Source organism: Schistocerca piceifrons, chromosome 1 (assembly GCF_021461385.2).
Source record: "Schistocerca piceifrons isolate TAMUIC-IGC-003096 chromosome 1, iqSchPice1.1, whole genome shotgun sequence".
In the NCBI taxonomy this organism is placed as follows: domain Eukaryota; kingdom Metazoa; phylum Arthropoda; class Insecta; order Orthoptera; family Acrididae; genus Schistocerca; species Schistocerca piceifrons.
Window position 1 is genome coordinate 1,090,556,102 of NC_060138.1, and position 24,005 is coordinate 1,090,580,106.

At 42.4% G+C, this 24,005-nt stretch overlaps 1 protein-coding gene across 1 annotated transcript in view; it reads right to left on the reverse strand.

Moving 5' to 3' along the window:
- The window catches only part of LOC124777844, a 39,052-nt gene that overhangs the window by 1,059 nt on the left and 13,988 nt on the right, over positions 1 to 24,005 (reverse strand). Inside the window, exons 2-3 of the mRNA XM_047253382.1 lie at positions 18,066 to 18,637; positions 6,420 to 6,678 (exon numbers count right to left, since the gene is read on the reverse strand). Of these exons, the coding sequence (XP_047109338.1) occupies positions 6,420 to 6,678; positions 18,066 to 18,637 (831 nt within the window). The remainder of the gene's footprint in view (positions 1 to 6,419; positions 6,679 to 18,065; positions 18,638 to 24,005) is intronic.

A 24,005-nucleotide genomic window follows, 5' to 3' on the forward strand; every position in this document is an offset into this window, starting at 1 on the left:
TCACATTCTCTGGCAAGGTATCCACTATCTATCACATACTCTGAAATCAGAAATATCATCCCCACTGCTTGCCACCCAATCTATGCAATACCCTTGTCTACTCCCACTGCACCCAATCCATTACCTCACAGCTCATATTTTATGTAGGAGGGCAGGTTCCAGGTAATGGGCTGAAGTGTTGGTCTACAAGAGCAGAGATTTTCATGTAAAAGGTAGGATTGCAGGGAGTGGTATGGGTGAGGAGAGAGATGGACTCCAGGAGAGTTTCTGGAAAGGGCCTAAGGGTTTGAGGAGAGACTGGAGATCCTGCTGGATTTCTGGAATGGGGTCACTGTGGCAAGGTAAGGCTCAAATGGCTCTGAGCACTATGGGACTTAACAGCTGAGGTCACAGTCCCTTAGAACTTAGAACTACTTAACCCTAACTAACCTAAGGACATCACACACATCCATGCCCGAGGAAGGATTCAAACCTGCGACCATAGCCATTGCGCAGTTCCAGACTGAAGTGCCTAGAACCGCTCGGCCACCCTGGCCGGCGGCAAGGTCCTTCTGCCACGTAAATCTTTTGGTTCAAAACAACAGTGGTGAAGCCTTTGTCTGCAGGTAAGATTATACTCCACAGTTCCTGATCCTTTACCACATGGAGCCCTGCTTGTCACTACTGATGCCACCTCCCTTTACACTAACATCCCTAATGCCCATGGCCATACCACAATTGAACACTACCTATCCCAACGCCCGAAGGATTCCAAACTAACAACCTCCTTCCTAGTCACCATGACCAACTATATTCTCACCCACAATTACTTCTCCTTTGAAGACACTACCTACAACAAATCTGGGATACAGCTACGGGCACCCGCATGAGGCCATTCTATGCCAACCTATTCAAGGGCCATCTAGAGGAATCCTTCCTAAACCCCTGAATCCTAAACCACTCACATGGTTCAGATTCATTGATGACATACTTTCCATGTGGATCGAGGGTGAGGACACCCCATCCACATTCCTCCAGAACCTCAACAGCTTCTCCCCCATTCGCTTCACCTGGTCCTACTCAATGCAACAAGCCACTTTCCTAGATGTTGACATCCACCTCAAAGATGGTTACATCAGTATCTCTGCCCGTATCAAACCCACTAACCACCAGCAATACCTCCACTTCGACAGCTGCCACCCATTCCATACCATATAGCCTGGGCATCCGTGGCCATCGAATCTGTAATGACGAGTGGTCCTTCACGAAATATACTGAGGGTCCCACTGAGGGCTTTACAGACAGTAATTATCCTCCCAACCTTGTAGAAAAACAAATCTCCCATGCCTTATCTTTCCAGTCACCCACCACCTCCCAAAGTCTCACCGTCTGGCCACAAAGGACCATTCTCTCATAACTCAATACCTCCAAGGACTGGAGCAACTGAATTACATTCTCTGCCAGGGTTTTGACTACCTCTCGTCATGCCCTGAAATGAGAAATGCCCTGCCCACTATCCTTCCCACTCCTCCCACAGTTGTATTCCGCCGTCCACCGAACATACACAACACACATGTCCGTCCCTACACAACCACTGCTCCCAACCCCTCTCCTCATGGCTCAAATCCCTGTAATAGACATAGATCGAAGACCTGTCCCATGCATACTCCCAAGACCACCAGCTCCAGTCCGGTCACAAACATCACCTATCCCATTAAAGGCAGGGCTACCTGTGAATCTTGTTACGTGATCTACAAGCTAAGCTGCAACCACTGTGCCGCATTGTATGTGGGCATGACAACCAACAAGCTGTCTTTCCACATGAATGGGCACCGACAAACTGTGGCCAAGAAACAACTGGAGCACCCTATTGCTGAGCATCCCACATTCTTCATTTCAATGACTGCTTCACAGCCTGTGCCATATGGATCCTTCACACCAACTACTCAGGTGGGGGCCCTCCCTGCAATATATCCAACGTTTCCACAACCTTCCTGATCTCAACCTTAGTCATTTTCCTTACCCACCCAGCCGCTTCCCTGTTCTCATTCCAGCACTACACAGCCCTCTATTCCACCAACGCACCCAGTCTTTTTACTTCTCTCCTTTTCTGCTATCCCCCCCCCCCTCCCGATCCCTTTTCCCTGCCCTCTATCTAACCTCTCGACTGCACCTAGCTGCACTACTCTCTCTCCACCTCGTCCCTGCATGCTCCCACTAGCAGCACTTCACTGTACTCCTCCCCTACCCTGCTATCCCTCCCACTTTCTGCTCAGCCTCCTCGTTACATCCCCCCCCCCCCTCCCTCCGCTGCTTCTCCCATCATGCACTGCTGCTGCTCGTACGTAGTCTGGCTTCAGAGACTGTGGTTGTGTGTGTCAGTTGCATTTACGTGTGTGTGTGTGTGTGTGTGTTGTCTAGTTTTGAATTTTTGACACAGGCTTTGTTGGCTGAAAGCTTATTCTGTGACAGTCTTTTTGTTGTACCTATCTACGAAGTATCCTTTTCATAATATTGTTACATTTCATTGTTTGATTTAGTCTGTAATCTTTTATGACGTAAATTGTCAATATCACTTTTTTATTAGTTAAAATACAATTGACGCATTTGGATGTTAATTAACCTTCACATAATGACTAAGAACCTCCTTTAAGTATTTCTCTATTTTAGGAATAATCACGTAACCGCTCTGTTTTGAAATGTAAAATAAATATTTTAAACTGGTATGGAAATCACTGGTTACTAGCTAATAAAATATTATAGCCAGTTTTATAGCTGCAGTTTCCCAAAAAGAAAATCTAAAATCTTGCTGTGACCTGCTGAAAACAGAACAATGTTGTCACTTCGTACGTCTCATTCTTGTGTGTGTGTGTGTGTGTGTGTGTGTGTGTGTGCAATTTCATCAAAATGAATGCAGCACAAGCTCTGAAGCAAAGAATGGAATTCATACGAGACTGCTTGTGCAATGAGGCACTGTATGGACACAAGACTGTCCATGCATACATGTGCCCTATCCACAAATTTTTGTGCAGGCCTTTTTATTCTCGTGTCCCAATGGCTGCATTTGAGGAAAGAGGCCTCGTGTTGACATAACTTTACAGTGTCTCTTGCTTCTGACCATATCATCTGCCCACTCCTCTCTCATTGGCTGTGTACAACCAGAACCTGACAAACCCCCTATCATTCTCATCATACCTCACGGTGTGTGTAAAAAACACTGCTGCACAAAATATGTAACAATGCCATTGGCTCCAATCTAGCCTTTTAGCATTTCCTGCTGAAATATATGCTGGTGTTGAGTATTTGTCCAATTCTGAAGTCAATTTGATTCCGAGTACAAATGTATTCAAACACACTGCAGTTATGATAGATGTTCATAAAATGCCAAAATACACAGTACAGATTCCCATGGTTTGCATCACGATGAAATTTGATGCCCACTCACCACTCCTCTCACCACATTCATGGTAGTTCCTTCTCCAACCCTTCCATATTGCTGTGCTAGAACAATAGTGAAACATAGACGGCAATATTTTCTAGGGTACAGGTAATACATAACAACAGAAACTAATACATAGATAAAAGATTGCAATCATGACTCTATTCAATTCTCGAACTTTCACTCAACCCATGATCTAGTGATGTCTGTTGATACTATCTATAAAAGGTCTTTCAGCTGTAATTTATTCTTTCAATAACAATTGCAGTCAGTTTAATATGAGTTATTTCATTTCTTAGAATTTATTTCTGGATTAATTTTCTTTCTGCTTTCATCTTAATGTCACCTTGTTCTGAAGATGATTAAAAGCCAGTGAAATTTTTCCCCGGTATTCTAATATGTGAACAGTGACCAAATTTCCATTTGATAAATTATTACAATTTATCATAACCAAACAGAATACTGACTTAGGTTCAGAATCAAGTAATGGTTTTTGGAAAATAAGATAAATGTTACCTTTACTTAAAAAGTGGCATAAATGTATGTACACGGTATACATGCATGTATGAGAACTGTTTATACCTGTTCAAATACAACAATAATTTTTAAGTTGAAAGAATTTAACTCTATTTCTTCCTGCATTTCACAAAATCATCAATTTTTAAGCAGAGCATTAGACTGTCGTAGTGGCTAGTTCATAGTTTCACACATATTGTGCAGTGTAAACTATCACCGCAAGTCAAATATCATGTGATTGTTCAAGCGAGGCCATTACAGTATCAAGTGCTTGGGTGAATCGGGAAATATTGAGCCTATTCAAAGGAAAGCATTTTTTTCTACGCCCTACCCTCAGAACTCATTAAATTAAATTTGTATGAAACCTCAATATCCAAAGTTTCATCTGTAAATGTAAGTCAGCACCTATACTAATCTATTAAACAATGCAAAAAGACTGACCTCAGCAGCAACAGTTTAATTTGTGAATATAAGATGATACGGTATTTTTCGAATGACAAATCTGGGAAAAAACTTCATCTTATAATTTGGTGAATACTGTATTTAATTAAATTATCTATTAGGTTCTTTATGTCAGTGAATTCTACACAGTTGATGACAATTTTAGTGACTATTTTGTACATTACAGAATAGTCACTGGTAGTACTATAGCGCTTGTGACTTGACCGTTTTCTTTCTTGTGAGGTGCAATAACTGCTAAACTGTTTTTGTTTATTAGGAACAGAAGACGACAGACAAATCAACAAATGGATGAGGCAATGAACACAGGGCAAACCCATAGAAAAGATGGAAAATATTTTAGTTTTTGAACAAAGTAGTTCTTTTCTGCTGTCCCCTCTCTCCCTCTCTCTCTCTCTCTCTCTCTCTCTCTCTCCTCTCTCTCTCTGACACACACACACACACACACACACACACACACACAGACAGAGTGAGAAAAACATATTTCTTGGTCATGGCATGTAATGAAAATGAACATGCACATTGACTTTTAGCGCCACATCTTGGGCTATCATCATTCTGCAAACAGATGGTGCTGCTGAGAAATGTGATTGATATAGTTCAAACAGTGACAGACAAGAATAGTCACACTGAAAAACAACAAAACCTGTGCGAGGGTATTTCTACTGTCAAATCAAGGGGACGGGTCCGAGGGGGGGGGGGGGGGGGGGCGAAAAGTGCAGTGGTTTCTTAAGTTCAAGTTTATAAATATGAAAGCAGATCAAATGTAAACAAAGCTTCTGAAATTGCACTCCCATTGAGCGAGTGGCATATTTGAACTTCTGCGATCATTTGAGGATGGGTATCTGGAAGGTGGAGGTGGCCTTTTGATGCTTTGTTCATACTTTTAATAACGCCTGCACTGAGGGAGAGGTGCACTCTGCCATTCAGTAATGCATCATAATAAGGTTTCTTGTGATCAGGATTGTTAACATTGCTAAAATTCATGAAAGTTTATTCCCATAGCTCAGTGAAAGCAATGACATAAGGAATATAATCACAAATCCTTGCACAATGGAACTTGGTGCACTTGTATTACGTCTATGGAATATCTGAGCTTTACACAATATCTATTATTGTCTTCATGTCTTAAACAGTGATCTTCTTTGCCGGCCTCATTTTTATTGTTATGATTTAACCTAAAGGAAAGGAAACATTACAAAAATTCACTGACAACATGAACAGCGTATATTCCCAAATAAAGTTTGCAGTGGAAATGAAGATGGAAAACTAGCTACTATTCTTCTAGTTGAACAGAAATCGGATGGTTGGCTTGGCTACTTGGTGTGCTGTAAACCTATCAACATAGACCATTATCTCAACAGTCAAGTTTCCATCATCTTGCCTAAAAGAGAGCTGTGCTGAACACTTTGATACACAGTGGTAGAAGCACATGGGGCGAGAACCATCTCAGCACTGAAATAAACTGTGTAACCTCTGTGTTCAGACAACATGGCTATCGAGCACATGAAATCAAGTCTGTACTCTCCAGAAAATGCAAGCCTAGTCAAGCAACACAACACAATAAGGATACAACATTCCTTCCACATTGTGGAGTGACAACAAGTAAAATTCACCAAGTCTGAGCTGCTTACTCCTCAAAACACGCACAGCAATCAGAAGATCCAACCAAGACTGACTTGATAGGCACTGGACTGCCCTCCAACCCCCAGCCTGGAAGCCTAGTGTATGACTTCACACATTTCAGCTGCTCAGAGCAACTCTTAAGATTTTTCTTTAAAAATGGAATTATAAATTTGACAGTCAGGGGCAAAAGTGCACCAATAAAATACGTGATTATCCAGAAAAATAACAAAATAATACATCCAAATAACAAAAAATATTACTACAAAAGATTTGTTTATATTTGATCCAACCTATGACTGTCACTGTGAATACTAGCAACATGAATTTGTTGAAGTAAACTTCAGAGAGAATACTTTTCTTCAATCCAATCACCTTACATTTATGAAAACTTTAAACTTACATTGACTAGTGCTGGCAAATGGCTGAAAGCTGCGATCACCACTATAAAGAATTATAGAGGATGTGGCAACAGTAGGATGCTGATCGGCTAGACTCACAGCCAGTGGTGCAGGAGAAACAGTTGCAGTAGCTGGCCTCTCCACAGCCAACACCATCCTGCCTCTCTCCACTGTCACCGGCACGTGGACTGGCTGCACAATGGGCACCCCACCCTTTTGCCCTTGACTGTCTGGAGTTGCAGTCAATATGACTGGCAAACCCTAAAACAACCATTCACAATGATGAAGTGTAAAAATACATAAATAAGATAAACAAAACAAACAGATTTGTATTTTTATCTATATTTGTCTAAAAAAGATTCTTTACCAAAAAAAATTATACTGGAATACAACTCACATGTTTGTTTTATTTATTTATGGCATATCTGTTCTGGCAGTTATTGTAGAATGTAAATACTTTGGGATTAAAGGAGATCACTCACCAAAAAGCAGAAGCACTGAAATGTTGACAGGCACACACAAAAGGAGAAACACCCATACATGGTGCCACTTAGACTGACAGTGCCGATGCTCTTTTACAGCAGGTGGACTGGTTGCGGTCGGAATAGTGTCGGATGGGGTGGGTAGAGGAAGAGGAGAGTTGCTAGGCAGAGAGAGGAACTCAGGGTGCATGGCTTGTGGCTCGGAGGGGGGTGGGTGGTTTTCTGGTTAGGAACATGGGGAGGGAAAGTTGGCAGGTATATGGCCTGGCACAACTGTAGGGGCCTATGGGAAGTGGCACACGCTGAAGGCAACATGAGGACACAAACTGGGAGGGCGATAACACGACAATGGAAAGGGAAAGCATTGGGTAGAGGGTTCCCCGCACCCATCACAACCAGTCAACCTGCCACAAAAGAGCATTGGCACTGACAGTCTAGCTGGCACCACGTAGGTGCGCAAGCGTGTGTCTGAGTGTGTGTGTATTTTATTTTACTCTACCTAATCAAAGGATAAAATCTGAAAGCTAGCAAGGTTTCTTCCTCTCGGATGTCCTTATCAACGACTCAATGCTTCTGCTTTTTGGTGAGTGGTCTCCTTTAATCCTAAAGTACTTAAATGGTATATTTGTTCTACAGATCCGTATATGCATGCGAATCCCTTGGATGTGGAGCAAGTAATGTATAGAACGTAAATATCAATGCAGAAGATAAAAATAATGATAACACAACAATGGTAACAGGGTGCCAGTAGTACACAATCAATTTTTCACAATATAATGTAATCGGATAGATAAAACATCTACTCACTAAGTGATGAAGGAACACACACATAAAAGAATGTTGTAATTATGCAAGCTTATAGAGCCAGTGGCTCCTTCTTCAGGCAGAAGGGTTGAAGGGGAAGGAAGAGCGGCGAAGGAAGAGGACTGGAGAGGCCTAGGAAAAGGGGTAGATTTCGGAAAAGTCACCCAGAATCACAGGTCAGTGAAGACTTATCGGACGGGATAAGAAGGAAAGACATTGCTAGGGAATGGACTGGATGAGATTTGAAAACCTGACAACTTAAAGGCGGAAGACAGGGTAATATACAAGACAAAGATTACTGCTAAAACTTTATGAATGAGCTAATAAGAGTGAGAAGCTATGTGCATTGTATGTAACGGATGTGAGAAAATGAAAGATGTAGAAAACTAAAACACTGTTAAAAAAGGAGTAGTTTCTGTGACGAAATGCTGAGATGGAAGAAATTAAAGTAAATTAAGGCCTGGTGGTTGGTGAGAGTCAAGGACATGTTGTAGCACTAGTTCTGAGAAACTGGTGTCTGGGGGAAGAATCCAGATGGCACGTGAGGTAGAACAGGCACAGATGTCATGATTGTCACGTTGTAGAGCATTCTCTGCAACAGGATATTCTGTGTTGTCAGCGTACACCCTCTGCCTATGCCCACTCATCCTAACTGATAATTTGGTGGTAGTCATGCCGATGTAAGAGGCCAAACAGTTTTCACATAACAACTGGTTTACGACATGTGCCATTTCACAGATGGCTCACCCTATGATATTGTATGTTTTTCCAGTTACAGAGCTGGTATAGGTGATGGTAGGAGGATGCACAGGGTAAGCCTTGCAGCAGGGACAGTTACAAGGATAGGAGGCATGGGGCACAGAGATGGATGCAGAAGGAGCATAGGGTCTGACAAGAATATTGCAGAGATTGGGAGGGCGTCAAAAATCTATTCTAAGCGCGGTGGGCAAAATCTCAGACAGAATGGATCTCATTTCAGGGCATTATTTTAGGAAATCATGGCCTTATCGAAGTAGCTAATTAATACATTCCAGACCAGGATCATACTGAGAGACCAGTGGTGTGCTCCGAAGTTGTTTTTTGGAGAGATCAGAAGTACCAGGACTGGATGTGATGGCCCGCGAAGTCTGCTTTTGAATTAGGCTGGTGGGGTAATTATGACCAGTGAAGGCTGAGGTGAGAATTGTGGCATATTGCTGTAAAGAGTCTGCATCTGAACAAATATGTTTACCTTGATTGCCAAGGTTTATCAGAAGGAATGTTTGACATGGAAAGGAATGTAATTGTCAAACAGTAAGTACTCAAACAATGGAAAATCAATGATGGAATGTAACAATATTATGAAAAATAAAATTGCCACTCACAATATAGCACAGATGCTGAGTCGCAGATAGGCACAACAAAAAGACTGTCACAAATAAAGCTTTCAGCTTGTAAGGCCTTCATCAAAAACGGAAAATCCAGGATGGAATGTAACAATATATGATAACAAAAGTTGCCACTCACCATATAGCGGAGACGCTGATTCGCCGATAGGCACAACGAAAGGACTGTCACAAATAAAGTTTTCACCCCTAAGGCCTTTGTCAAACACACACACACACACACACACACAAAAAGCACGTGTGTGTGAATTGTATTTGGGTGAGTGAGTCAGTGTGTGTGTGTGTGTGTGTGTGTGTGTGTGTGTGTGTGTGAGATCTATTTTTGATCAAGGCCTTATTTGCCAAAAGCTTTATTTGTGACAGTCTTTTTTTTTTTTTGTGCCTATCTGTGACTCAGTAACTCTGCTATATGGTGAATGGCAACTTCCCTTTTCATAATATTGAAACTCTAAGTATTGTTGTTTATTGGTACGATTAATGTGGACAGAATAGTGTAGCTGGCCTTTGGTGAGAACGAGATCAACATCAAGGAAAGTGGCACTGGATTCAAAATAAGACCATGTGAAATTTGACTTGAGAAGGCATTCAGAGATTCTAGGAATTTTAATGTTCATCCTGACCATGGCTGAGACTTACGGATTCCAGGAAAGCCCCTTACAAGTGAACCATGAAAAGGTTGGCATAGGAAGGAGCCATCCTGGTTCCCATTGCCATTCCCCTGATCTGTGTCAAAGATGAAGTAGTTGTTGGTAAGTATAACGTTGATTAAGGTAAGTAGGAAGGATGTCAGTGGTTTGGAATCAGGTGGGCGCTGTCTGAAGAAATGTTCAGCAGCAGACAGACTATGTACTTGAGGATGTTGGTTTAGAGGGAGTTGGTATCAATGATGACAAGCAAGGTGTGTGGCGGAAGTGGGACGGGCACGTATTTCAGGCAATCTATGAATTGGTTGGTATCTTTGATATAGGAGGGAAGTCTTTCTACTAAGGGTTGCAAGTGCTGATCAACTAAGGCAGTTATACGTCCGGTGGGACTTTGAAGCCAGCAACTACAGGACAGCCAGGATGATTGGATTTGTGGATCTCAGGAAGAAGGTAAAAGGTGAGGGTGCGTGGTTTGGGTGGGGTGAGAATTGCTACGGATTGTTTGTTTTTCGCCAAACTGCTATTATCGACTTTTACTGCCATCCCTTACATTACTTTAATAGGCAAGTTAAGTAGTTTACATTTTCTCTTATGACTCTCTCTGTCTGTTTACCCAGTTTTTAAAATTCTCTCTCTTTCGCAAATTTGCCAATCAAGTTTTTTTCCCCTTTTTCTTTTCCAATTGTCTCCCCCCTCCCCCCCCCGCCCCCACCCCCCACCAAATCATATATGTTAGTGTCTGCAGACAAAAACATAAATGTGCCGGAGGACCAAGAACTGAAGAATGTTCCAAATTTTTTCCTTGCTTTTCTTCCATTTTTCTATCTTTTATCCACTATCTGCTTATCTTTTCTGTCACTCCCACAATTTCCAACACTCCAAACTGTCCTCTCTTGCTGTGATGAATCCCATCACATATTAAATCCATTCTTTTCGAAAACCTGCTTTTGTACTATCAAAACTAAGGTCTCACATCCTGTTTTTTGAAACCTACTTGTCCCTTGAAAGTCCCTGTCTCTGGATGTAACCCTACTGTACGCCATGCTCCTTTTACAGTATCAAATACAGCAATCTCTTGCTCTTATCCAGCTAATCTGTGACCTATATGCCTCATCAGCCAATTTCCTCTCCATCTGACTTCTCTCCTACAAATTCCTGCAGTTATCTGCCCCTTTTGTTTCCTTGGTTGGTATGATTTGCCAAGCCAATTTCAAACTGCAACAACATGCCAGACTTCACCTTAAGAAGCTATCCCACCTCCTCCTGAACTACCTGAACAGTGGCGTTTCCCATCCTGTCCCTCTGCAACTCCCCAAACAGCCACACCATCAACCATGACCGCACTCCTACAAACAGGGCTTGGCCAATATCCTCAACATTTCACATCCTTCACCACTACCTCACACACCAAGAATAACTCATAATCAAATGAACCAATCAGAACAGTACTGAGTCCTCAACCTCTCGTCCAAAGCACTCTGCCCTCCTGTATTATCCAAGGGTCTACAGTTTCAGCCCTAAGCCCGCATTTGATCCAGCTAAGGAGACTGCCTACACTATGCATGTCCGTCCTCTTTTAGAATACTGCTGCACGGTGTGGGATCCTTACCAGATAGGACTGACAGCGCACATCGAAAAAGTTCAAAGAAAGGCAGCATGTTTTGTATTATCGCGAAATATGGGAGAGAGTGTCACTGAAATGATACAGGATTTGGACTGGCAATCATTAAAAGAAAGGCGTTTTTGGTTGCCATGGAATCTTCTCACGAAATTCCAATCACCAACTTTCTCCTCCGAATGCGAAAATATTTTGTTGACACCGACCTACATAGGGAGGAACGATCACCACAATAAAAAAAGGGAAATCAGAGCTCGTACAGAAAGATATAGGTGTTCATTCTTTCTGCGCGCTATACGAGATTGGAATAATAGAGAATTGTGAAGGTGGTTCGATGAACCCTCTGCCAGGCACTTGAATGTGATTTGCAAAGTATTATGTAGCTGTAGATGTAGAGCTGCTTTGGTGAAGGACCTACTTCCATTCGCATGTAATGTCAACTGGAAATATCACTTTGCAACACAATCCCAAAACCTATCCAACAGCAAAACCTGACAGTGAACCCCACCTTGAAAGTTCCAACCACGACCACTACTTGATCCACCACCACTACCTCAAAATCATCCCTCACAAACCTTCCAAGAATTCCTCACATCCAACATTGCTTCACAACTCTTCCTCAGGTCACTACAACACAGGATCCTAACCTGTCCTCTGCAGAACACCAGACTCTACCTTCCCTAAAAGCTGCTGACTCCGTCATTATCCTCCCAGTAGACAAAGGATCTACCACTGTGGTACTTGACCGAAAAGAGAACGTTAGTGAAGGTCTACGCCAGCTGTCTGACACCTCTACATACAACATCTGCCATCAAGATCCCACCCCTGTGATTCAAAATGACCTGCATTCCCTCCTTAAAACCTCAGGTCTCTCACAAAGACTAACACCTCAATAAATAGAACTTCTCACCCCACTCAATCACCCACCTCCACATTTTAACCTCTTCCTAAGATCCACAAACCCAGTCATCCTGACTGTCCTGCAGCTGCTGGTTTCAAACCACCTGTCCTGTATCCAGCCCTATGGTTCCTACCCCTATGACTGTCCCTGTTGCAAGACTTGCCCTATGTACCCTCCTACCATCACCTACACCAGCCAATCCCTAGATTGTCTGAAATCTGTGCCCATCCCACTCCTGGCACACACCTTGCCTATCACCACTGATGCCACCTCCTCTACACCAACATGCCCCACATCTGTCTGTAGCTGAACATTTCCTCAGTCAGCACCCACCTGATTCCAAACCCGTGACACCCTTGCTACTTACCTTAACCAACTTTATACTTGCCATTAACTACTTCACCTGTCAGGTGCAGATATACAAACAGATCAGGGTAACAGCCATGGCAACCAGGATGGCTCCTTCCTATGCCAACCTTTTCACGGGTCACTTTTAAGGGGCTTTCATGGAATCCATAAGTCTTCAGCCCTGATGAGCTTGTTCTGTTAAAATTCCTGGAATCTCTGAATCTCCGAATCCCGTACCACTTTTCTTGATGTTGATCTCAACCTCACCGAAGGCCAGCTACTGTCTTCTGTACACATTAAACCTACTAACAAACAACATTACTTACAGTTCGACAGTTGCGTTCCTTTCCATGTCAAACGTTCCCTCCCATACAGCCTTGGCATTCGAGGTAAACATATTTGTTCAGATGCAGCAATACACCACAATTCTCACCTCAGCCTTCATTGAACATAGTCACCCCACCAGCCTAGTTCAAAAACTGTTTCCTGGACTATCACATCCAATCCTGATACCTCTGATCCCTCCAAAAAACAATGTCAGAGCTCACCACTGGTCACTCAGTATTATCCTTGTCGAGATTTTGCTCACCACACCCAGAATACTTTACGTTGCCCTCCCAATCTCTGCAACGTTCTTGTCAGACCCTATGCTCCTTCCGCACCTATCTCCCTACCCTATGGTTCCTACCCCTATGACTGTCCCTGTTGCAAGACTTGCCCTATGTACCCTCCTACCATCACCTACACCAGCCCTGTAACTGGGAAAACATATGCTAGAATAAGAAGAGCCAACCATGAAATGACACATCATATCAGCTGTTATGTAAACACTGTTCAGTCTTTTACATTGGCATAACTACAGCCAAATTATCAGTCAGGATGAATGGGCATTGGCAAAGGCTGTATACTGGCAACACACAGTACCCAGTTGCAGAGCATGCTCTATAACATGACAATCATGACCTCGGTGCCTGTTTCACCCCACACGCCATCTGGATTCTTCGCTCACATACCAGTTTCTCAGAACTCCACAGGTGGGAACTAGTGCTGTAACATGTCCTTGGTTCTCGCCACCCACCTGGCCTTAATTTACATTAATTTTTTCCATCTCAGTATTTCTTCACAGTAACTACTCCTTTCTTCACTCCAATTTAGTTCTCACATCCATTATACACAATGCTTCTAACTCTTATTAACTAGTACACAATGTTTTAGCAGTACTCTCTGTCTTGTATATTACCCTGTCTTCCTCCTTTAAGCTCTCAGATTTCAAATCTCATCCAGTTCTTTCCCCAACAATCAGTCTTTCCTTCTCATCCCGCACGGTAAATCACCCCTAACCTGTGGTTCTGGGTGACTTTTCCGAAATCTAACCCTTTTCCTAGACCTCTCCAGTCCTCTTTCTTCACCCCTCTTCCCTCCCCTTCAACCCTCCTGCCTGAAGAAGGAGCCACTGGCTCCAAAAGCTTGCCTAATTTTAACCTCCTTTTATGTGTGAGTTCTGCCGCTGCTTGGTGAGTAGATTTTTTTTTAATCCATCCAATTACTTCACAGTGTTGCATTATTTTATCAGTATGTGTGATGTAGCAGCAGCTTCATAAACACAAAAAAAGAACATAACTAACAGTAATTTACATTTAAGACTTTTCTGTTAAATTCTGTGCACATGAGAGCTTTTTATAAATTTTTTTTTTTTAATTTCTGCAAAACAATTCTTTTCTACAAATAAAAGGCATGTCAAGCAGGTACTTGCATAAATTATGTCTAAATAAAGAGGAATTACTTCTTATGAACTTGCTGTCCCTGGCTTCATGTCAGACAGAAGACTATCTTCATTCCAGTATTGTGGCAGTGATGAAGGTAATTTGTTTCACACTGAGCGGGGTGTGCAGAATCTGCATCACATTGGACAATCAAGTAACATTTCGCATAAACATATTAGATTAGTAGCAACTGTCTCTGATTCATTTGGCTTGGGTGATAGTAACACAAAAAATGTATAATCTGAACTAACAGACACTTAAAGAAGGATAGCTTTTGTCTTGGGAAAACCAACTTAGAAAGTACTACTTTATAAAGTATTATAGAATTATTCCTGAGTCCTTTACAGTTCTTGTGTAATACCTGTGTTGATAAAGTCAGATAAATAAAGGCTTCCATGAGGGCACATATGCCATATCATTCACATAACAAACTTAAAAACACACGGTATGTTAAGTCATACACTTTAACAATCTTTGGGGGAGTCATGTTAGCTAAAGTAGAGGAAGAAATCTGCCACAGCATGTTTAAGGAACCTTATGCCTGAAGTGACTTAAAAAAAACATCAAACGCAGTCAAACATAAACAACTTGAAACCATTCAACTTGGTCAAATACACAACACACTTTAACGTAGCTTATTTTAGAATACCTGCAAAATGACCTGTACATGTACATAATGAAATGTAGATTTCAAACAATGTAATAAGTAAACACTTGTACATGTATGTGCATACACAATTTAAATGTTTCTGTTTGCAGAATTATTAACTGCCTGAATACTTTGTTAAAGTACACTCTTGCATTATGCAATGGGTGGTCTGGGCTATCTCACAAACTGTGCCCAAGATGGACCACGTACTATTTTTTTTCCAGCTGAAACGAAGGTCCCTACATACTTCACGGTTTGTCTAGATGGTAATAGCGGTCTTCCGCATACACTGAGGTAGACTGAAGCCATTTGGTTTGGTCACATGACAGAGAGTTTGGACTTTAGTATTTGTTATGGTCGCAAATGAAATTTTTTGAGTTGCCATGTCAATTATTAGTTAGTGATTATTGCAAATTCAGCTACAAGTGAAAATAATATATATGAAACTAATAATTTCTTTGTTGTTCTAGAAGTAATGTTCAATGGCAACACTTTGTAACACAGTTAGTGCAGATAACCCTAAAAATTTTCATTGCAAACTTCGTTTACACTGAGAAAACTCATACTAGAAACACACACTGCTTTATAAACTTAGTGACAGTCATTACAGAAGATTTTCCATGTCACAGTTTCCATACTATATATTCTGCACATTAAAAGCTCTTGCTACCACTGCATTTTGATCCTTACTATCATATGCCTCCATGCTGTGTCACTGTATAACAACCTAAAGTATATGATAAATCCTCAAACTGTTGTCAATGGAAAGTAATATCAACAGAATTCAACAGCAATCATACATCATGTTTCAAAGTAGATGCTTTGACATTGTGGATATTATTAACTTGAAGCATAAGATTGTGAGGGAGTTGACAAAGTTCTACTTTGCATTGAAATCAGTAAATAAGATCCGAAAAATAACTCAGTATATTGTCGTCGTCTGCGCCCCCCCCCCCTCCCTTTCTCCCTGAAAGTAATGCACTTTCAAGAAATAGACGCTGAGAAATAAAAATCACGTCACATACGAAACAGTTAGTTAAGATAATCACTCCAAACTGCACAACACTTCAACACAGATGACAGCCAATAGGTTCAAAGCAGATTGCAGTAGTGATGTCTACCAGGAGCTATCCCTACACCCCACCCACCCATAGATCTGCAACAAAGGAATTCTAGTTACCTCTGGGTCTTCCTCACATGATTTCTTTTCTTGCAGTAATATGTGAGTAAACAGGAACTGAACTTTTTGAAATATATGTCAGGTAGGTAGGATGGGAAAGTGAACGATCATTGGGCTCTATATATACAGCCATTTGAGTGGAAACAGATCAGCGGACAGTACAGCTATGCATGTTTATGTATGATGCATATGTGCCAAATTGTGAGTTGGTGATGGAAACTCAGCAGGTTCCTCAAGTTCATATCAAGCCTGGGCATTGAGAGTTCATTCCCAACTAAAATATGCTTCTCAGGTGGAGTAACTGTCCACAAACAACAGGAAGAATTGCAAAAGTCACTCAGTCCGAATAACACATAGTATTGCAAACAAAAAGTCGCCCAGTCCGAATAACATGAAGTACTGCAAACAAAAACTTATGCAGTCCTAGTAGGACTTTCAGAATTCTGTAAAGCATTGAGAGGTAAAGGCAAGTGCTGATTTGGAGCTAGAGGGAATGTACATAAGATTAAACACGAGAATTAAGGTTAAGTCGTGAATCACAGTGCACAATTTTGAGCAAGAATTTAAAATTTTAGCCACATAAGATATGTGTTGCTAAACAGTTTAATGTAGAAGGTTATAGGCAACAAGAGGATTTCGTGATCCTAATGCAAGTGCTGCTTGAATAAAATGAAAATACAATTACAAGTAACAAGGCTGTTTTTCCATTTGGGCGGGAAATAAATAAACTGAGTGTTACCCTTCTGAGGCAATGAGAATCCTCTATAAAATTTGTGTAAATTCTCCTCATTTGGAGCATGTTGTGATGTGACGTGTAACTGTCATTTTCAGCATCAATGGCCCAAATTTTTTAGGAGACAACAACATTGCTTCTGTGACAGTTACCACTGAATCTGTCATTGTCTTGCTCAACATTACATTTAACCCAAAAGTGAGATACCTTCCACTAGAAATTCAAAATGTTTATTTCCAACATGATCATGCAATCCCAAACACTGCATGAATGCAAATGCATATAGTTCACTGCATTCCGAAATCTGCCAAAATTCCTTCCATCACACACACACACACACACACACACACACACACACACACACACACACACACGAAACATGCCTATACTCGCAAACTCCGCATCTGAGATGAAATGAATGAACCAATAAAGGGAAAACTGGCCATAATTGATTATGTATGTGAATTTTCTGCACAGGCTAGAAAACTGTGTTCATGAAAAATGACAATACCTGTATCACATTTTCTTTATGTCGCAGCTCATGATCCTAGCGGTTAGCACCACTGCCTCTAGATTGTGGTTTCATAGTCACAGGTGAAATCGCTGGCTGGATTGGACATTTTCTACACTCAGGAAATCAGTGTTTGTGTTGTTCTAATAATTTCATATCATCACCATAGATGCACAAATTGCCAAAGTGACATAGAGTAGAAAGAACTGCACCAGGTGGTCAACCGACCCCAGATAGGGTCTTCTGGCCAATAATGCCATAAAATTATTTCATTTCATCACCATCAGATCTTAACACACATTAAAAATCACATGTAACTTTGAAGTTTTTAATTATTCATTAACAACCAAGTGAATAACGTTCATGTGAAAAACAACCGATTGGTCACTGGCAACCCTGTGTGAAGGAACAAGCACATGCATATTCAAAAGTTGTTGTTCATATCTAAAAACTTTTCTTTTATCTTTTTTCCTTTTTAAAATCTCAATTAGGTCATCATTTTTTGAAAGAGAAAAACAGTTTCACGACTTAGCCACAGCATATTGTATGACAGCATTTAGGATGCTTTACACAAAGTCCATCACACAAAAACAAATTAAATAATAACTACACAATTTAAACCGTTCTTACCTCCCAAATGCACGATGGCTGTATTGAAACTGGTACAGTGACTGATGCTGCCGAGCCAAACATGGCACTGCTGTCGACTGCAGCACTGCCCTCATTGCAGTGGCTTGTGACTGTCCTCACAACTCCACCAGGGGGTCCTTGACATTCACTGGGGATACCTCCAGAAATAGTATCTTTACTTCCTGAGTAATTCACATGTTGTTGTGAATTACTGTTTGCAGCAGTCTCTGAGGCAATACTGTTATCTGGCACAGATATTTCTGTCACATAATCCTGCCCAGGATTTACACTTGCATCTCTGGCACTACTTTCTGCTTCTCCATTCGCTGAGTGAGAATTGACAACTGGCTGGGATTCGGCACTTTTAGTGTCTCTGATCTCTGTAGAATGGGTGCCAGTAAGTTGTTGTGTGTCCGCGTTAATATTAGTTTCCTTCTCAAGATCAGTCTTGGATCTGTCATCGACAGTTTTCTCAATGTTTGCTGTTATTATGCTTTGGATAGCTGCAGCATTTTGTTCTTCCAGCAGGCTCTCTTTCTTCCTCTGTTCCTTTGTTGCTGGTGATGGGGCTTCTGGAAAGAAAGAAAACAAAATCTTGCATTAAAAATTGGAAAAATAACAATAGTAGACATGCCACACAGAGCACAACAAAACACTGCTTCAATTTAAGCCTACACAAATGTGTAAAATTTTCATAACTGGCAAGCAAATGCAATCTGTTACACATTTTAACAACAGAAATTCTGTTCTGAATGTGAATGCCTGCTATATATTTGTAAAGTAAAACTGTCCTCAACCTGACAGCTGATGTGACTATTGGAAAGCTTACTAGGCATGGTCCTTTTGATGTGGTATGTTCTTGTCTTCATGTGACCTTTCAACTGACTTGCCCAGCCAAGTAAAGGGGGAACTACAGCTTAATGTGGACCTTGAACTACGGTGCAACGTGGCATTTTTCACATTGCCAGACATGACAGAACTGATGCGCTTCTTTATCTCTTCAACCTAGAAGTTGGTAGGCTCATTCATACATCCTCAATTTTTAAAACTATAACACTGATGAGTGTTGTGTTTTTCCTCAATATATTTCTTATGGATGATATAATCATAAAAGAAAAATAATTAGTTTTTCTGTAACTTTGAAATTTTACTTGTGAGTATAACAAAATACATTTTCTGTGCTCAATAGTATTTTGTGACACGACATGTAAGCACCTCTATAATATTATCAAAATTATTATCACAGTGTGTCATTTCATTTCACTAGGTAAATGTTTAAAAAGGGTATTTTTATATTTATCTTAGAGTAAACTGTGAAGACATCAAAATCCTACAATGCCAACACAAGAGTAACAGTGAAAGACTTTTTGCAGAAATTGGTTCTGAGAATTACATTATTTGTGCAAACAACACTCAGAATCAGATATCATTAAGAATCGTGGAAGAAACATCCTGAGAACTGTAAGTGGTGTATTGGTAGTATGAGGGCTGATCAACAAAGCCTGAGACTGATTTTGTTCTGCAGTTTCCACGACAGATTCCTACCTGTACGATGAATATTTGAAAAGAGCATGATTTTATGTATAATGTCACAGGTGGCAACACTCTCATATCAATAGATTGGTAGTAATGCTCTATTTTGTAGACTTTCTTTGCATTTCACATACCAAACAATGGAGATACAGCTAAATGAGCAGTAGCTGCAATGAAATTCTGTGTTCGTTTAAACCATACAGATACTGAAACTTACAAAAAGTGGCAACAAGCGCCTTGTGCAGAGTTAGTATCAGTAGAATGCTTTAAGTGCTGCCATTGTGACCATGCTGCTACGCAGTGAACTGAATTTAGATGGCTGGCGATGAGGCATAAAGTACAAATTGTGGTGTGGTAACAGTAAGTGTGCGCATTAGTGTAAATTTATACTGTGTTGAACCTTATGAAAATAGGGGATAAACATTCCACAATGACAAGCATGGGACACAGGGTCTTTTCCAGCAGAACGCAAAGCAGTTTTTACTTAATGAAGTGGCACAGTTAAGAGTGTACAACACAGAGTTACTAGCACTCCGTCTTCAGGCCACAAGTGGCCCATCGGGACCATCCCACCGCCCTATCATCCTCAGCTGAGGGTGTGGATAGGAGGGGCATGTGGTCAACACATCGCTCTCCCGGTCGTTATGATGGTTTTCTTTGACCGGAGACGCTACTATTCAGTCGAGTAGCTCCTTAATTGGCATCACGAGGCTGAGTGCACCCCGAAAACAGAGTTACTAGGGGCGAATTGCAATTCTGGATGAGCTGTCAGCATTAGTTGGACAGTCTGATCAGGCAGATATAGCTGCCACCAGCCTAATTACTCCTTTGTTTGGTCTGGCAGTTGAAGATGTAATTTCTTTTTTGGATGGCCTGGAATTATTGGCAAAGGTGAGAGGTTGGTCAGATGATCAACTGTTGCAAGTAACAATATTATGGATGGTTGGGAGCCAAAAACACAGGGCACTTGACATCTTAGTGAAGGGTGCTGTAATAACTTCAAGTTGAACAAATATATTTCAAGGAAGATGCAATACATGAAAGTCACAGATCAAGTAAACAGGGTAAGACGTGTGTACACTTTAACAGTCAAATCATAACTGAGTCCAAGTCTAGCAGCTGCTGGCTGGCTGGTCGCTTAGGTGGCGCTGCTGCTGCATGGCTGGCAGACAGCGCCGCATGTAGAGGACGCGCGTAACTGCGTGACGGCACTTTGAAAGATCGGCGAGTCACAACACTTTTCCCCCCTTTGAATTTTTTGCACAGGTCTTGATGGAGGTGGCCTGTAGATTGCTAACGTCCATAGGTGTTGTTTGACTGGCTGTAAAGTCTCGAGGAGGAGGCTTCCCGTACGGACGGAACGTGCCCGATGATAACGGGTCGAGACGATAGGAGACATGGGGGTCGAATCTGCTGGGGCCCCGTGCACCAATCTGCCCGTTGTGACAAGTCTGATTGTTATAACAGGAGACATGGGCAATGTGTCCGCATCCGTAGGAGAAGGAGGCGAGTAGAGTTGCTCCGACAGATGATGGTCATCTGGTTCCTGCATGGGCACGTCTCCTGGTGGCGTCAGTTCTTGTGCTGGCACCGATATGATGCCCGTTGTGAGTAATGAGAGATTCCAGTATCCCGAGCGTCAGGTAGAGTCGAAGGTGGTGTAGCAGCATCTGGAACAGGAGTTGCCGGCACAAGAGGCCGAAGCTGGTCCGAATGACACACTGCAACACCCGTGTCCGTCTGGATTTCATACAGGCGTCGGCCACGGTGTCATAAGATGCAGCAAGGACTCCATTTTGGCCGCCTGCCATATCCCCGTACCCATAAAAGGTCGCCAGCGGTGAACCAGCCAAGCGAAGGCACCTGTGGCCGTGAGGTGGAAGGCCGCAGAAGATGAAGTAGCGTGCAGGGCTGTCGGCCATGTAAGAGCTCAGCCGGGCTGTGCTCGTCCATGGGGGTGAAGCGGTAAGAAGCCAGAAATTGGAGAAGCGCATCATCAGCAGAAGTAGTCTGGAGTTTCCTCATCTGAGCCTTAAATGTGTGGACCAGTCGTTCAGCCTCACCATTGGACTGTGGATGGAACGGCGGGGCCATGACACGCATGACGTCGTGACGGGCACAAAAATCCGCAAAATCGGAAGAGGCAAACTGCAGACCTTTATCAGTAACAAGAGTAGAGGGAAGGCCTTCCAAAGAGAAAATGCGAGCTAGAGCATTGGTGGTTGTCACAGTGGTAGGCGACGTGCAACGGACAATGAAAGGAAAGTTAGAGAAGACGTCAATAACGAGAAGCCAATTAGTACCTAAAAAAGGTTCCGCGAAGTCAGCATGAATACGCTCCCAGAGCTTCTCAGGCGAAGGCCACGGTGACAAAGATGACTTTGAGGCAGAGTCCTGTGACGCACAAAGGCCGCAGGCAGCGACCATGTGTGCGATTTCAGAGTCAATACCGGGCCAGTACACATGACAGCGAGCTAGAGATTTTGTGCGAGAGACACCCCAGTGCCCTTGGTGAAGGAGGCGCAAGACCGAACCACGCAAAGACACAGGTACCACAACACGCGGCGAAGCATTTTTGGTGGAAAGGAGGGTAACACCATCCCTAGCCGTGAGGTGGTAACGCAAAGCGTAGTAGTTCCGCAACAGATCAGAAGTCTTTAGCGGGCGGACGATCTGGCCAACCCTTCTGAATACAGCGTAAAACGCGGGAGAGGGTATGGTCAGAACCCGTAGCAGCCGCCAGCCGGTCCCGGTGATGGGGAACCCGTCCACAACCCGCTGTTCAACAACATCCAGGTGGAAACACAAAAGTTCGTCCCTATCAAATGCCAGATCAGGACCCATGGGAAGGCAAGACAGTGCATCAGCATTCGCATGTTGAGCCGTCGGCCGGAAATGAATCTCATAATTGAAACGAGACAAGTAAAGAGCCCAATGCTGGAGGTGGTGTGCAGCCTTGTCGGGAAGTGACGTTGATGAATGAAACAAGGAAACAAGTGGTTTGTGATCCGTAACTATATGAAATTTGGATCCATAGAGAAAAACATCAAACTTATGAAGAGCTTAAATAATGGCCAAAGCTTCTTTTTCAATTTGAGAATACTGTTGTTGGGCTTCCATGAGCGCTTTGGAGGCATAAGCAATGGGTTGTTCAGAACCGTCAGAAAATCTGTGCGCAAGGACTGAGAGGCATACGTGGCAGGAACAAGATATTGGCCAGGTAGATAAGTAGCCAGGCACGGGGCCTGTTTCAGCACAGTCTTCGATTTCTGGAAAGCCGCATCGCATGATGCGAACCAGTGAAAAGGCACATTTTTATGCAACAGCCGATGCAACGGCTGAGCCACCGAAGCAGCAGATGGTAAAAACTTGTGATAGTATGCTATTTTCCCCAAGAAGGCCTGCAGTTCCTTAACAGATGTAGGGCGAGGAAGGGCATTGATCGCAGCGAGGTTTGCTGAAGAACACGAATACCATCCTGAGAGAGTTGAAACCCCAAGTACGTGACAGATGCCTGACAAAATTTTGATTTCTGAAGATTACACTTAAGATTGGCAGTCTGTAAGACATGAAAAAGTGTGCGGAGATTTTGAAGATATTCGTCAGTGGTGGAGCCAGTGACAACAATGTCGTCCTGGTAATTTGTACACCCATGGACAGTGAGCAATAACTGTTCCCAAGAATCGCTGAAATAGAGCAGGGGCGCTGGCAACCCGAATGGCAATTGTTGGTATTGATAGAGATCAAAAGGCATGTTAAGGACCAGAAACTGCCAGGAAGCAGCGTCAAGTTTAGAAAAATACTGGCCTCCACCAAGTTTAGTGAACAATTCGTCAGGTCAAGGCATAGGGTAAGTGTCGATAAGGCATTGAGCATTTACAGTGGCTTTGAAATCGCCACAGAGATGAATATCACCATTTGGCTTAGCAACAACAATGACAGAAGAGGACCACTCACTGGAAGTGACAGGAAGCAAGACCCCTGAAGCAGTGAGACGATCCAGCTCCTGTTTGACCTGATCACAAAAGGCCACAGGAATGGGCCGAGCCCGAAAAAACTTAGGCCGAGCAGTGGGTTTGAGCGTGATATGAGCTTCAAAGTCGTTTGCATGGCCTAACCCAGGAGAAAAAAGGGACGAAAATGTTGTTGACAAGGAATCCTACTGAGCATAAGGAATAGCATCAGAGACGATATTGAAAGAGTCATCTATGGAGAACCCAAAAACGTGAAAGGCATCGAAACCAAAAAGATTCTCTGCATTACTATGGTTGACCACAAATATGGGAACAGTGCGAACGACAGATTTGTAAGATACCTCAGCATCAAATTGTCCCAAGAGAGAAATCTTTTGTTTATTTTAAGTCCATAATTGCCTAGTGACAGGTGACAGGATTGGAGAACCCAACT